The sequence below is a fragment of the Myxine glutinosa genome, chromosome 9 (genome assembly GCF_964187855.1).
Source record: "Myxine glutinosa chromosome 9, kmMyxGlut1.1, whole genome shotgun sequence".
NCBI lineage: Eukaryota > Metazoa > Chordata > Myxini > Myxiniformes > Myxinidae > Myxine > Myxine glutinosa.
In genome coordinates, this window is record NC_136269.1 from 84,201,250 (window position 1) to 84,218,165 (window position 16,916).

Genomic DNA, 16,916 nt, shown 5'->3' on the forward strand with positions numbered 1-16,916 from the left:
ATTTATCACTACTTCAAATACCTAAAATTACAATCAGGTGCACCAGCTCAGGTGCAAATGATTAGAACATCATTAGAAAGGATCTTGGAGGAACCTGTCTTATTTAAACCTCAGACATTTAGTTTGGTTTGCTCTTTGTTGTTGAAGTGTGCGGCGTCACCATGCCTAGATCAAAAGAGCTCTCTGAGGCCTTCAGAAAGAAGGTTATAGATGCCTACGAGTCTGGGAAGGGATTTAAAAAGATCTCCAAACAACTTGAAATCAATCATTCGACTGTCTAGAAGATCATCTACAAGTGGAGAAGATTCCAAACAACTGCCAACTTGTTCAGGCCAGGCCGCCCCAGTAAGTTCAGCCCGAGAGCAGACCGCAAGATGCTGAAAGAAGTCTCTAAGAACCCCAGAATGTCATCACGGGACCTACAGGTAGCTCTTGCCACTGTTGATGTCAAAGTGCATGAGTCTACCATCAGAAAGAGGCTGCACAAATTTGATCTACATGGGAGGTGTGCCAGGAGGAAACCTTTGCTGTCCAGAAAGACCATCAGGGCAAGACTAAAGTTTGCCAATGAACACCAAGGCAAAGACCAGCACTTCTGGAACAATGTGCTCTGGACAGATGAGTCAAAGGTGGAGCTATTTGGCCACAGTACCAGAAGACATGTTTGGCGAAAACCAAAGAGAGCATTTGACCACAAGAACCTGATACCAACTGTAAAGCATGGTGGTGGAAATATTACGGTTTGGGGCAGCTTTGCTGCATCAGGGCCTGGGCAGCTCACCATCATAGAATCCACTATGAATTCTTCATTGTACAGGAGGGTGCTTGAGGATACTGTGAGGCCATCTGTCGGAAAGTTGAAGCTCAACCGAAGGTGGACCTTGCAACATGACAATGACCCTCAACATACCAGTAAATCCACCAAAGAATGGCTGAAAAGAAAGAAATGGAGGGTTCTGGAATGGCCAAGTCAAAGCCTGGATCTAAATCCCATCGATATGTTGTGGGGGGATTTGAAACGAGCTGTGCATGCAAGAAAGCCCTCAAATATCGCACAGCTGAAAGAATTCTGCATGGAGGGGTGGGCAAAAATTTCTCCCAGTCGATGTCAGAGACTGGTAGACAGTTATAAGAAACGCCTACTTGAGGTTGTTTCTGCCAAAGGGGGCAATACCACCTATTAAAGCCAAGGGTGTACTTACTTTTTCCACATGCGAAATTTGCATTTATGTTTATTTAAATTATACAATGGACTACAAAATGTAAATGCTTCATGATATTTGTTATATTATATCACCTTTATTTATCAATATTGTTGAAATGAAGATCAAATAGCTGTATGTTGAAATATGTTGAAAAAGTCAAAACTTTACATGGGGTGTACTTACTTTTTCACGTGACTGTATATCGTTTTTTGGCACCATCTCTCAATGGCACAGTTAATCCCTTAAAAATCCCCCCAAAAAATGGTCTTACCCAGATCCATATCAGAATCTTCACCAAAATTTAATCGATTTGTTCTTGTCACACACCCAACCTGTCCACCAAATTTCATTATAATCCGTCCAAAACTTTTTGAGATATCCTGCTCACAGAAAAACAATCAAACAGGGGTGAAAACAACCTCCATCCACATTCAGTGGCAGAGGTAAAAACAACATTAGCATTCACAAAACTTAATGAATTATGCTTTCATATGCCATTTACAATTTGTTTATATCACGAGTACATCAAAAGTTATGTTGCACAAGGCCTTTATGGCCATCCTGTGTATGTGTGTATATATCTATATTATAAAACAGTAGTGTCTGTTCGTCTATCCCCAAACTACTCCCTCAGATTTGGGGCTAGCCCCGCCAAACCTTTTGCGGAATGTTTTGGAGTCATAGCGGATGTTGTAAGGTAGGTAGGAGGTTTCAAAAATTCCTCAATAAAATTATGATTTTGAAATTAACTCGATACGAACCTGCCCCAAATCCGGAAGTGAACAGAGGACAGCAATAAGCTGGTTTGATAATATCTCAATACAACAGTCATTTTAAACAGTATTTTGTTAAAGTATCAATTTATGATTGGAATGACGTTTGGAATTGAGTGAATACAATTATGATTTTGAATTTCCAACCGTACGGAACTCCTCCACATCCGGATGTAACTCAGCACGGATTTAAATATTTGTTTATGTCACGATTGTTGGTAAAAGTTTATTTTTTATATTAATGCTATTTAATTTGTGATTAGAGTTATGCTGTTTGGAATGAAAATAGAGATATTGAGTTCAAGTGAATGACGAAATGACGTGAGGGTTTCTACTTTATAACCGTGACATTCGCAGATCGCCATATGCCGATACGCCACTGATAGAACCATTCAAACGGGTACGTTTTTCGTGGAAGTCCTTCACAAACCTGCTGTCCATGCTTGATCGACTACAGGTGGCACAGGTGCATGTATGTCCCCTCATACATATACCAATCGGAGGTGAGGATCTGGTCACATGACAGGGTGATGTGATTACTCTCCACACTCCACACCGTCATTTTGATTTATATGCCGTTCATGCCAAACGTATCGTCAAACCTGTCGTACATCACAATCGCCATGCTCTACCTTACGTTTTTCATTCAGTGTGAAACACAAACAAACCGATTGTTAAAATGACCATGAAATATTGAAAGCATCGGCGTTACAGCTCTTCCAACAATACAGTACGTATAGGCCTTAGGCTTTATGCCTCACCTTCGGACCGCTTCGGACAAATTAAGCCCAGGTTTCTTAATACAGTTGTGTATCATTTCAGTAGTATCGTTTTCGTAATATTAATAATAATCTTACTATAATTCACCAAATGTCCATCCGTCCGTTCGAAGGTACCGCAAAAACGGCTCACCCGATCCTGGGACCCCTGGGAGTAAGATAGGCTATATTGGTTTTCCAAGTTTTCCAGTTTTTCCAAACACGGTGGAATAATATTTACTGATATGAACAATGATGTGGCTTTTGTTGAAATTCTACAAATACTGTTTATTCTACGTACCAGGAGAGAGTAGATCGACTCCTGACAAACTCTTCTTATTTAAACGTGTGGCTCCGAAGTAACATGGCAGCATGTGCAAAGCGACGGAGAAACAGGTGTAGCGGCTGCTTCCGTGTTACAGATTCGGCTCGCACTCTTCACACATAAACGTGCGACTGAGAAAGACGTGTAGCGGCCGCTTCCGTTTTGCAGAATTCAATCTTTTTTCAAAATGGGTGCCATGTACTGTTTAGATTTTGATGATTTGCGTGTGATATGATTCAACGGATGTTTATATGAATCGTTTAAAATAAAAAAGCCTTCATTTTCTGATATTTTTCCCTTTCATTTGGGCTTCCCAATTGAAGCCCCGCCCATAGGGCGGGTACCGTTGCTGGTATAGTAAATAATACTTTAATCCCAATGTCGTGAATGGAAAACTAGTGGATTGAAGCGGTGTATGGTTCATGAATCAATGATGAGCGGTGTTCGGCACTAATATTATTCATTGTGGAAGTAAGGAATTCGCCTCGGTTTTTTTATTGTAATATCATTTTCGAAATATTGATAACGCAACGTTAATATTAGAGTAAAACTAATCTCTTTGTAGTGACTGCAAACATACTGGAAGTTAAAATATATCATCTTCTATATATTAAAGTAGCGACAGTTTTGTGTCCGTTATGTCATTACGTTATGTCAAGAACATTGGGTGTGTGTTCATTTACCAAGTTTCTTGTGGAGAGATCGCCAAGTGGTTTAAGCATTCGAGCAAGCACTCCATTTAAAACCCTTAAGGAATGGCTGGCTTGGCGAGTGCAAGCTAGCTGCTTTGTAAATGAGCACACCCCCAACCCTTATGGGCTACACAGATTACAGTATATTGTTGCAGTTTTTAGAATCTTCACTTTATCAAATTTAGTATTAAAATCCCTTATAAATAACACCTGTGTACATTTCCCCTTTAATTTGGCTGTTAATTGAAATGAGTGCACCTTAGCTAGTCCATGTACAAGCACGTAGCCAATCATAGAACCTCTCTATAGTTATATCGTTATTCTGTGTTCCAGATAAGGCTGTGTGTCCAATAGTAGATCCTACGTTGCACCAAATCAAATAAGATAGATCCCCCCAATAGCCCCGAAACTATAGTGCCAGCAGCGTTGCCTACATTTCCAACAGCATTCGCCTCCATTGCGCACGTGGTCAGCTCGGAGAAGAAGGGCGTTGCCCGCCCCTCGTCATCGTGGGCGGAGCCGGGAAGAGCCCGTGCCCACCAATCGGCACTGCGGAGAGCGACCCGGTAGGCGTGCCCTCTTAGCCCGCGGCTTGATCTCGGGGAGGGCCATAAAAGGGTGACGGAGGGACTGCTTATGTAGATGAGTGAGGGAGCACGAATCGAGAGTTCTGTGGAGGGAGGCGCATGAGCAAGGAACACAAGTGGGGAGGATTGTTCATCGATTTCCTTGGCGCGAACGTCCTGCGGCGAAAGAGAATCGGCACGCCCTGCTCGCGATACCAACCGGCACTGACGGCAACTGCCGGAACCAACCTCCAAAAGAACAAGTGCGTGCACGCGAACCCCGACGTCGTGTCGCGATCCTCGGACCTCCCTGTCGCCCGTTCTGTGGACCACCTGAACCTTCTCATCCTTCCAGCCATTCCTGCACACCATTCCCCATTCGTGTGAGTCTTTGTATTGTCCTGTCTGGGTATAAGTAAGACTGTGTAAGCTAAGGATTGCACTGTGTCTTCTGTTCTTTTTCTGTAAATAACTTCGTTCTTCTTCTTTGGGTTTTGGTGTAAATAATAATAAATATCTGTTCCTCCTTACCTTTGGTTCCTTCTTTCTCATCCGATCGCTTTCGGCCTGTCCCCTATTGAATATACGTGGCACGATTTGGCAGAACCGCTCAGAATCGGGTTAGTGTTAACGGCTCGGATTTCGGATTGCTAAACCGCTCGGCAAACTCCATCTTGTCCAGGATTCGAGCGGAGTTACCCACCTGCCTTGTGGAGGGATTGGCGGAGGTGTACAGGAATCCCTTGACCAATCGCCTCGGCCAATCCCACCCCACAGGGGAGCGGGGTAGCTTCAGGACCGGCGGAGACGGCCAGCTTAACAGGACGAGGGGATTAACCCCCCCCCCCCCCCCCCTTGCTAACGGGAGTGCCGTCCCCCGGATTCCGTAACAATATCTTCCCTCAGTTCTGTAAGTAAAACTTGCCTCACAATGTCGGGATTCCTCCAAATTTCTTTGTTTAATGTTATAAACAGCACTAGTGACTGTTTAAAAAGCCAATCATGTGTGTTTGCGGTTTACAATATTTTACAAGCCCGGCTGCGCCGCTGTTAAACTTATGGTCTTGTTTTACGCAAGTCTTTCACGAACATGCTGTCCGTCTGACATGTGACTGAAGGTGCCACAGGAATGTGTAATTTATTGGTTCCATAATTTAGCATTGTGTGTGTGTGTGTGTGTGTGTGTGTGTGTGTGTGTGTGTGTGTGTGTGTGTGTGTGTGTGTGTGTGTGTGTGTGTGTGTGTGTGTGTGTGTGTGTGTGTGTGTGTGTGTGTGTGTGTCACGCGTGAGGTACCCGTGCTATGTGCCATGGTTTAGCCCGTAGAAGCGAGCTACCAATAAATTCCACATTCCTGTGTCACCTTCAGCGAATGTCAGACATGGACAGCAGGTTCGTGAAGGACTTGGACAAAAAAAACGTACCCGTCTGAATAGTTCTATACCCAGTCAAAGGGTTAATCTGCATATGGTGAATCCGCGAATGTCACGTTTAGAAAGTAGGAACCCTCCCGTCATTTCTTCCTTCATATTTAAACTCGATATCTCTATTTTCATTCCAAACGTCATTCCAATCATACATTAATACCATAACAAAATACTGTGTTAAATCACGATTGTATTGAGATATTACCAAACCAGCCAAAGTCGTCATCTGTTCGCTTCCGGATTTGGGAGCAGCTCCATATCGAGTCAATTTTATTGAGGAACCTAAGAAACCTCCTACCCACCTTACAACATCCGCTGGGACCCCAAAAAGGTTTGGTCGGGTTAGTCCCAAAAGTGAGGGAATACTTTGGTGATGGACGGACGGACACAGACACTCCTGTTTAGTATGGAATAAGATGTAAAAACATCATCGTGTTATGGGACTCTTGTGCGTATAAGATTTGTTGACCTTTTTCAACACCCATACTGTATGAATGATTTCACAGTAAGCTTGCACCTTGCAGGGATGCGGTAATGAGGCAAGCTCTCTTTTTTTCATTTTTTTGTTGTAGGTTTGATTTTGTGTGTGCACCCATAGTTCACCCTCGGTACAAACGCGAGTTCCTTATGGGTCCAGCCAAGAACCGCTCGGGTCCCTTAACCAGATCGGACCTGCTGATGCCTTCTACGGGTCAGTGTTGTATTATTTCCTGCTTATTATTGATTATTATATATTATTGATTATTTGTTATAATTATTATTACTAGGGCATGCCCGTACTATATATATATCTAAAATTATATCCCCCCCCTCTATTTACATGAAATGGTTTGGTCCAAAGCGAACGGCTTGCGAGTGGTGACAATCCCCCCCCTCTATTTACATGAAATGGTTTGGTCCAAAGCGAACGGCTTCCGGAGTTTGGTAAAGAAATCGCCATCGCGTGCACAAACGCGCAGGAAAGCGAATGAATCGCAAATTCGTTTTTATTAGTTTTAAAACATAGTTTAACGCCAACATAGTTTGCAAACGTGAAATAAATGAATACGCTCTCAAATGTGCCATCCGAGGCAGAGTGTGTCCGCCACGTTCGGCACACGCGATAGTTCGCTGCTCTCTGATTGGTTGAATCGTTTTTTGGACATAGCTCGGTAAGTAATTGTCCGATTAATATGAAACCTTGAAAAGGCACATCCTCGGGTCCCCAGCAATATACCTGGCAAGTTAAAAGTATATCGGACCCGTGGTTGTCGAGAAACAGCGGTCACAGACAAACGTACAAACAGAGATTACTGGAATTATAGATAGATAATTATAATTTAATTATATTATTTAATAATTAATTAATTAATAATTAATTATTTATATTAATTTAATAATTAATTAATTTAATAATTATAATTATTATTTATATTATATTATTATTATTAATATATTATTGATTGCAATTGTAAGGTTCATTTATGTGTCGTATTAATTGGCATGAGGAGAAAGAACCGCCTTTTAAGGCCATTTTTCCCCGCATAGCGGGGGGGTTGGCCTTTTTTTTTGGACACCGTGGTCCCCTTTTTGAAGCAATGTTTTATGGCCGGGTGCCCTTCCTGCCGCCAACCCTGTTAATCGCCTCTTGCGACAAGCAAGGAATTACCAGTGAAAAGGTACTCAATTTTCCGACCTCGAAAGGATGACAGGCTGAGTCAACCTCCCTGGCATTAATTCAGCGATCGACCGGGATTCGAACACAGGATCCTAGGATCCCAAGCTGGCACCCTAACCGCTAAGCCAATGCCAGGCTATTATTGGCAAGAGATTAGCTTTTATTCTTTAATTCATTATTTATTACTTGCCAACAACTTATGCTTTCTGTTAAACTATAATCTTATTTTATTGAGCAAACATATCGTTATGTTTGTGTGTATGTATGTTTATATGTGACCAAACATCTTCTTCTTCAAAACAAATTAACACCCAAAACACAGTCCGTGAACTCTTGATTACATTTGGCCCACTGAGACCCCTCAGACCTTTGACAACCCTTTAAATTCCCCCCCCCCCCCCCCCCAAGGCCCTTAAGACCACCAGGACCCAAAATACCTTTAAAGACCCAAAATACCCTTAAATACCCTTAAAGACCCAAAATACCCTTAAAGACCCAAAATACCCTTAAAGACCCAAAATACCCTTAAAGACCCAAAATACCCTTAAAGACCCAGAATACCCTTAAAGACCCAAAGCACACAACATAACCAAAAGCCCCTGAAGACTCAAGAGACCCTGGAGACCCTGAAGATTCAAAATGCCCCAAAGACCCAAAATACCCTAAAAAGCCCTGAGGATCCAAAAGACCCAAATCACCCCGAAGACGCAAACACCCCGAAGAACCAAAAGACCCTTTTTTCTTCTTTTTTTTGTATACAAGATCGAGGCTCGTGTAAGAGCTAACATTAATCACAAAAAAACAAACGGACACGAAAGAAAACATAATAAAGAGAGCGGGAGACAAGATGGGGAGAGCGAGGGAAGCACACAAGTACAGCAGTAGAGAACAGGGACATCGGGAGAGGGCTTGGGGGAAGGAGGTGTGGGAGAGGTATAAAACACATGGATGCTGCGAGGACTTCCAGGAAAGAAGTCGGTATTTAAAAAATGTGGATCTGTGGTGAATTAACGGGGGTAGAAAAAATCAAGGTTTTGGATGGGGGAAGATAAGAGATGGTGGTGAACAGCTGTTTTAAAGACCTGGAGGGAAAGGTGCCATTGAAGAGAGTGAGGGAGTTTGTTCCAGAGGTGGAATTCATTGTCAATTCATTCAATCATTGTCATTCAGAGCTGCACTGTCAGCTCATACATGCTGATATCAGTTTGCAGGCCTGATTTGCCTTGTGTCAAATATCACTTTTGCACAAGAAAGTGAGTTTGGCCTTGTGCAATTAACCCTGGTGCAAAACCAGTTAAATAGAGTTATACTTCAGTGTTTATACTAAATTTATAATAAATCAAGTTATACTTACAAGCGTTCCTTTGAGATATGATGAGATCATGAAAAGAGGCATGAAAGAGTGAAGATGAGCAGAGGGTCTTCATTTTGGCAGTTTCACCAGAAGAGGGTTGCTGGCAGATATTGTGCGACTTGTATGAATATTTGTGGGACAGAGCACAGACAGAGCTGGGGGAGCTAGGCCAGAGAGGAGTCTGTAGAAGACAGAAAGACCACAAACCTGCCTGTGGTTAGTGAGTGAAAGGCCCTCCGAGTTAGCTTCATCGTGGGAAATTCCAATGATTCTGAAAGCTTTGGTTTCAACAGCATGAGGCAGAGCTACGTGTGAAGCAGGAGCACCAGCCCAGAGGGGAGAGCAGTATTCCATTGAGCTGCGGATGAAAGCCTTGTAAGTTTCCGGAGTTTCCGGTTCCCCGGGTGAGGTTGTGTGTCGTCTGAGCTCGTCCACGTCGATCAAAGTTAAGTTTTTTGTTTTTTTAAATCAAAGTCAAGTGCTTTGTTTTGCTGTGTTTGTGTCTACTGTGTTTCTGGTTCGATCACGTTTTGCATTTCGTGCACAATTGTGTATTAGTCGGTCTGTTTGGTCATTCGTGTTTTTGAGGCCTGGTTAGCCTCAAGGCCTGCCCAGTCGTGTCGTATGGCCTTTTGTTATTCACGTTCGATCCCTCTCTGAATTTTTTTTTCACCCCCTACTTTTTCCCTAACCTCTTACCCTTTCCTTTGTTTGATGTCTTAAATACAAAAAGAATTTTTTTTTTTATTAATAATAATTACCTTCTCTCCTCATGGTCTTCCCACCGTGTCCACGTGTTCTTCCCTCCCCCACGTGTTCAACCGGTGGTTTTGCTTTCAAAATGTTTGAACTCCCCCCTGCCATGTTGTATTCCCTTGTATACTGCAACTCGCTTTTTTTCTTCCTGTTCAAAAGGCTGCAATCAATTTGCTCGTTAAATCCTTCCATCACAAGAAAAATACAATCTCGTACAATTCTTTCTTTCTTCATTCCACCCCTCCTCAAATGTTCTCAAACAGATCTCTGATTTGAATATCTCAAGAAACCCAGTCTGTAACAAATGTTCGATTTTCTTTAATCATTCAAAACTTTCAAATTTCACCCCTCACCCCTCCCCCTCAAATCTCTCCCCTCACCCCTCTCCTTCAAAACTCCCAACCCACCCCTCCTTTTCAAAACTCCCAACTCACCCCTTGCCCTCAAATTTCCCCCCTTACCTCTCCCCCTCAAATCTCCCTCCTCGCCACTCCCCCTCAAATTTTCCCCCTCTCCCCACCCCTTCAAAAATCTCACCTCGCCATTTTTCTTCAATTCTCCCCTCTCACCCCTCCTCCTCAAAGTTTCCTCTTAACTCCTCCACAAAGCTGCCTCCTCCCCGCTTCCTCTCCCTTCCAACTCATACCTCCACTCAACCTTCGACTTCACTCTGCCTCCCCTCAAACAACGCCTCACTGTGCCTCATCCCATCACCATCAAACCTTTTGTCCTCCTCATCCTTTCCCTTCCCCTAGCGTTCATGCAATCTACGACACACTGTCAACAGCTCTCCCTACCTCCACCGCTCCTCCCTCATCTTTCCATACCCCTCCCCTGTCCTGTATCCGATGCTTCCCCTCCCTCTTCCTTAACGCTATGGACCTCAAACATCCAGGGCCTTCGCTCAAACCTGTTTGATTTCTCCATACAGGTTGTTTCCGACAAACCGGGCGTAATCTGCTTAACAGAAACTTTCCTCCTTCAAGATGTTTCTGATTCCTTAATTTCTCTTCCTGGTTACTCCCTCCTCCGGTATGATAGACCTGAGCCTCGTCCTGGTGGTGGGGTTGCTATCTTTATCAAAAACTCTCTTCCTCACTCTCCTTGCGGGCTCTCTCCACCCCACCCCCAGGAGTACCTCTGGCTACGGCTTCCTCTCCACTCCCACCTTTTGTTCACCCTTCTCGTCTTCACGCTGTTGAAACCAAAGCATTCAGAATCATTGGAATCTCCCGCGATGAAGCTAACTCCAAGGGCCTCTCACTCGCTCACCGCAGGCAGGTTGGTGGTCTTTCCATCTTCTACCGACTCCTCTCTGGCCTTGCCCCCCCAGCTCTCTCTGGGCTCTGTCCCACAAATATTCCTACAGGTCGCACAAGATCTGCCTGCAACCCTCTTATGGTCAAACTGCCAAAATCAAGACTCTCTGCTCACCTTCACTCCTTCATTCCTCTCTTCTCCCGCCTCTGGAACAAACTCCCTCACTCTCTTCAATCCCACTCCACCCTCCAGGTCTTTAAAACGGCTGTTCACCACCATCTCTTATCTTCCCCCATCCAAAACCTTGATCTTTTCTACCCCCGCTAATTTCACCCCAAATCCACTTTTTTGAAATACCAACTTCTGTCCTGGAAGTCCTTGGTGTCCTTGTGTTTTATACTTCTCCCTCCCCCCCCCCCCCCCCCCTTCCCACGCCTCCTCCCCACAAGCCCTCTCCCTTCCACACATCTCCCTGCTCTCAAATGTTGTGTTTGTGTGCTTCCCCTTCTCTCCCCATCTTGTTTTCCGCTCCCTCTTTTTGTGTGTTTTGTTTGTCTGGTTGATTTGTTTGTGAAGTAAATGTTAGCTCTTTCACGAGCCTCGATTCAGTATCCAAAAAAAAAAAAAAAAAAAAAATGTGTTCTGTACCGTCCTCCAAACAGTGAGGACTCCATTTACATTTCGCTGTCTGACAACATGGACCAACTTCTATCAACTCATCATAACCCTCTATTCCTCATATGTGGTGACTTCAACTGTCATCATGCCAGCTGGCTGGGTGGGGTTCCACTCTCACCAGCCATGGCACCTCAGCAAAGGACTTCTGCGACTCATTGGGACTGACACAATCTGCCAATTTCCCGACCCGGATCTCAGTCACCAGTACATCATCCCTTCTGGACTTGGTTATGACTAACTTCCCTGCAAATATCTGCTGTTCTTCTTCTGCTCCAATCGGTTCATCTGATCATGTGCTTGTTAAAGTGGACATCTCTCTGGCCATTCTCAGAGAGCATCCTCAGCGTCGACGAGTCTGGCATTTCACTCAGGCGGACTGGCACGGTCTTCAGGCAGCCATCAATCACCTGGACTGGTCCTCCATCTCCACTGCCTCTGACATCAACTCATCCTGGGAATTCTTCCAAAGAAAATTGCCATCTCTCATGCACAGATTTATCCCATCTCGTCTTCAGTTGTCATACCCTTCCATGGTACACAGAATCTTGTGGTGAGGCAGTTGCCATGAAACAACTTGCCTTTGCCTCTTGGAAGGCTAATCCAACTGAAGGCAATCTCAGTTCCTTTCACAAAGCCCAGAACAAGTATGTGTCTACTCTCAGGAGAGCCAGGAAACAATATCTCTCTACTCTCAAGACTGAACTCTCAAACCTGTCTCCCTTTTCCAAATCCTGGTGGCGCCTGATCAAATCTGTTTGTTGTGTTTGTTCCCCTTCCATCCCTTCCCTTACCTTAAACGGCTACACAGCTGACTCCTCGCGTGAAAAAGCTGAATGCCTCAACTCTGTGTTTGCCTCAAAATCTTGTGTCCCAAACCCATCTCTCTCTGTATCCACCTTACCCAGTCGAACCCAGCTGCTCCTGGACTCTGTCTCCTTCTCTTCTGACAAGGTGGAGAAGTTTCTGTCAAACCTCGATTCTGATTCTGCAACTGGACCAGAAGGTATCAGCCCACTGGTCCTAAAATCCTGCTCTGAAGCTCTTTCACACGCTCTCTGTTCTCTTCACCCTCTCTTTTGCTCAAGGTCATCTACCATCTGCTTGAAAATCAGCCAACATCACCGCTTTACATAAAAAAGATGCAAAAACAGAACCTTGCAACTATAGACCAATCAGCCTTCTCCCAATTATCAGCAAAGTCATGGAATCCATCATTGCTTCGGATATCAAATCTATCCTCTTCTCAAATGGCTTGATCTCTGATCATCATTTTGGTTTCAGACCAGGTCACGCTACTCTGGACATGCTGATTCTGCTGTCTCAACCATGGATGGAGGCCCTCAACGCGAAACAGGAAATCAGAGCCGTCTCCCTTGACATATATTGTGCCTTGGATACGATCTGGCACCCCGCTCTGCTCACCAAACTCTCATCCTATGGTATCCTTGGAAATCTCCACGCATGTTTTGCGGACTTCCTTTCCGGTCGCAGTCAATGTGTGGCTCTGAATGGATTTCTCTCATCTCCCTTCCAGTTCAGGCTGGAGTTCCTCAAGGCAGTGTTCTAGACCCTGTGCTTTTTTTGTTATTCATCAATGATCTTTTAGACTCTTTGGAAAATCCTCTCCAGCTCTTTGCTGATGACTCCACTCTGCCGCTCCATATCTCAACCCTCAGATCGGCAGGCAGCAGCAGCCTCCTCCCTCTCTGCAGACCTTGACAAAATCACAGACTGGTCAAACAAGTGGAACATGTCTTTCAATCCCAAAAAATCTCACACTCTCACTATGTCTCTCCGAAAAGACCATCTGGAAAACCCTCCCATCTACTTTCTCAACAATCCTCTCCAAGAAGTTGTGTCACTCAAGCTTTTGGGTCTCCCCATCTGCCATGATCTTTCCTGGGAAAACCACATTTCCAAGCTGGCCTCCAAAGCCAGTCGCTGACTGGGCATTCTCCGTCGTGCAAAGTTCTTCCTTGGCACACCTGAGCTCCTCGCCACATCCAAGGCTTTCATCCATAGCTCAATGGAATACTGCTCTCCACTCTGGGCTGGTGCTCCTGCCTCACACCTAGCTCGGCTTCACACTGTAGAAACTAAAGTTTTCAGGATCATTGGTATCTCCCGTGATGAAGCTGATTCTGGGGGCCTTTCACTCTCACCGCAGGCAGGTTGGTGGTTTTTCTGTCTTCTACCGACTCCTCTCTGGCCTAGCTCCCCCAACTCTGTCGGTGCTGTGTCCCCCAAATATTCCTGCAGGACGCACAATGACTACCAGCAACCCTCCTCTGGTGAAACTGCCAAAATCAAGACTCTCTGCTCACCTTCACTCTTTCATTCCTCTTTTTTCCCACCTCTGGAACAAACTCCCACACCCTCTTCAATCCCACTCCTCCCTCCAGGTCTTTATACAGCTGTTCACCACCATCGCTTATCTTCCCCATCCAATACCTTGATCTTTTCTACCCCCCGTTAATACACCCCAAATCCACATCTTTCAATCCCCGACTTCTTTCCTGAAATTCCTTGTAGTGTCAATTTGTTTTGTACCGTGTACCCCTTCCTTCCCCCCCCCCCCCAGCCCTCTCCCCTCCCCCTCCACCACCCTTCTCCCCTACCCCTACCCCACCCCCGACCCTTCCCCCCTCCCCACCCCTCTCTGCTCCCCCCCCCCCCCAATCCCTCTCCCTTCGAACAGATCTCCCGATGTCCCTGTTCTCTACTGTTGTGCTTGTGTGCTTCCCTCTCTCTCCCCATCTTGTCTCTCCCTCCCTTTATTGTTTTACGTGTCCATTTATGTTTTTTGTGCTAATATGTGTGTGATGTGCTAGCTCTTAAACGAGCCTCGATCTTGCATACAAAAAAAAAAAAAAAATGGTGAGGAGCTCAGGTGTGCCAAGGAAGGACCTCGCATGACGCAGGATGCCAAGTCGGCAACTGGCTTTGGAGGCCAGCTTGGAAATGTGGTTTTCCCAGGAAAGATCATGGCAGATGGTGAGATCCAAAAGCTTGAGTGACAGAACTTCTTGGAGAGAACCCGTAAGACCCAAAAGCCCCTGAAGACCCAATATATGCCAAAGACTCTTGAAGGCCCAGATGACCATGAAGACCCAAAAGACACTGAAATGGTCAAAGATGCCTATTCCTCTGAAACGACGTATGGTGAGGCATGCGGAGTGTGCCGAGTCGCGCTCGTGTTCATAATAATGAGAGGATGAATTATCTGGCAAGGCAAAGATCTCTTTTTGTTTTTGGACCATTGGACCGCTTTGATATGATTGTGCTTTTGACATTGACGTTTATTTTGAAAAATACATTTAAAATTTTTATTCCTAGTGATTTAGGTTGAGAGTAAAGGGTAGTTGTTACGTTATGCTGGATCTTACTCCGAAACACTCTGACCTGGACTAACAATTTAACTGCAACAGGACCCATGACCCCAGAGGGCACTATTGTACTCTGGAGAAACCAGTGAATTCTGTTTTTTTGTGCTGATTTGTGGGTACTTTCATCATCCACAGATGAGATGAATCGAGAATGTCTCGAGAACCACATTGCAGGGGGCCAATAAAGAATGGTAAACACGTAGGGTTATCTTGTGATTGATCTTTGATTGGTAATTACAAGAAGTGTGTTGAAGAAGAAGTTTTCATTGATGATTACGCCTTGATGTTGGTGTCTACTTATCGCTAGGGAAAGTTGGAAGATGCTGTAACACCAGGATTTATCAGGTAAAAGAAGGCAATGGAAGAGCACAAGTGATTCACATGGTCAGCTGTAAAGATGGTCTTCACAGCTTGACACTTCATAATGAGAGAGATCAATCAGCATTTAAGGAATTGGGCAACGAAGGGTTGTAGAAGCACAGCACTCAAACCTAAACAATGGCTACATTAAAAACGACATTCCTGGCAACTTTCTCGAATGAAATTCTGAACGACAGGGATATTGCAAGGAACCTGCTTCAATCAGGTTAATTTGCTTGGTGTTTATATTTGGCAATCCAATAGGGTGAAGCTGGAGAGAGTTCCTTATGTTATGTATTTTAGTTTCCAGAGGAATTCCATGCTTTGAAGGGGCGGGAGGAGTGGGCGGGGTGGGGGGAGGCAGTGGGGTATCATACCTGGTTTGGGAGCGGGGCAGCCGTATTCTAGAGATGGCGTTGACAGCATTAACTACAATGTGTGAAGGAGGACAGAGTATTGTAAACGAAGAAATGAGGCGTCGTAAGTTTGTTTTGCAGCAAAGGAGGCATTGGGTAGGACAGGTACACAGTTAGATCTGAATGCAGGAGGAAGGAAAACCTTGTCTTACGGCCACTGGCTGCATGCGCAAGAGTCAAGAGTATTGTTGTATCAAATATCCTGCCATTAGTAAAGTTCTTCCATGACTTCTATATTTAGACTGGAATTGGAAAGGATTCATTTCGGATTTGCCAAGAATGCTGTGTTGTGAAGACGAGATGCTGCGGTGGTTTCTGGACTTGCTTTAGATTTATTGATGCATATTTGATGAATTCCGCATGTGATGGATTTTTCCATTCTTCCAGATTGGAGCACTCTGATCGTTGGGAAGATCTCACCTTGGCTGCGGCTTCACTCTGATTTGGACTTTGTGCGCAGGAACTCAGAAGCAGTAAGTTCTTTTATTTTAATGTCCCAATTCGCCATTCCCTCCACATCATGCTCCCCTATTTTACTCTCCAAGGCACAAACGGGTGATGCAATGGAGGGGTTAATCACTTATTTCCATAAATGCATCACACAATGTTTATTTGGGGAAATTTGGGATTGAACCAGTGTTTTATCTACCATCTTTATTTATTTTGAACCACACTAGCTGACCATGTGATCATGACATTTTTATGCCTCTGCCCCCGAAGGTGGCCGGAGGCATTGTTTTTGGGTTGTCCATACGGGCTAAACCTCGTTTTTCTCAGCAAACATGTCCAATTGAGACGAAATTTTCAGGGTAGGAGTGACGACCATGCAGAATGGTTTTATGATAATTGTGACGTCATAGGTCATGTGGTATGGTAGCCATCTTGGATTAAACGCAAATAATGAAAAAATTATTTCTCAGAAACTGCTGAATGTAAAAATTTGAAACTTGGCACATTGTCAAGTATTCCAATAGGGAACAAAAGCATAATAATGATGACATCATCGGTGAGGTGGTATACCAGTCAAAAATGTTTTCATCGAGTTCCTTTTCCTAAAAATCTGAAAATGCATGCACATGATCTATGACCCATTTGTATTGGAATATCAAACTAGAACGACACTCAGTAGAGAGAATACCTCCGCCTGGTTGGCCATATCACTCGATGGTGAAGAATCACTTAAAAAATTAAATTATTCTCATATCCAAATCCATATTCAGATCTTCACCAAAATCCAATCTATTTGTCCTTGTGAGACACCCAACCGGTCCACCAAGTTTCGTCCAAATCCGTCCAACTCTTTGA

At 44.4% G+C, this 16,916-nt stretch overlaps 1 protein-coding gene across 8 annotated transcripts in view; it reads left to right on the top strand.

Annotated features, from left to right (window-relative positions):
• Nucleotides 1-16,916, top strand: part of PRMT5 (protein arginine methyltransferase 5) — a 93,018-nt gene that overhangs the window by 15,621 nt on the left and 60,481 nt on the right. For 2 of the 8 annotated variants that reach the window (XM_068128936.2, XM_078784478.1), the window contains exons 2-4: nt 2,336-2,481; nt 6,343-6,435; nt 15,999-16,084. In XM_068128936.2, the coding sequence (XP_067985037.1) occupies nt 2,336-2,481; nt 6,343-6,435; nt 15,999-16,084 (325 nt within the window). Of the gene's footprint in view, nt 1-2,335; nt 2,482-4,316; nt 4,703-6,316; nt 6,436-15,998; nt 16,085-16,916 lie in introns of those variants that run through there. The other 6 variants (XM_068128934.2, XM_068128935.2, XM_068128938.2 and 3 more) reach the window with 3 other exon arrangements.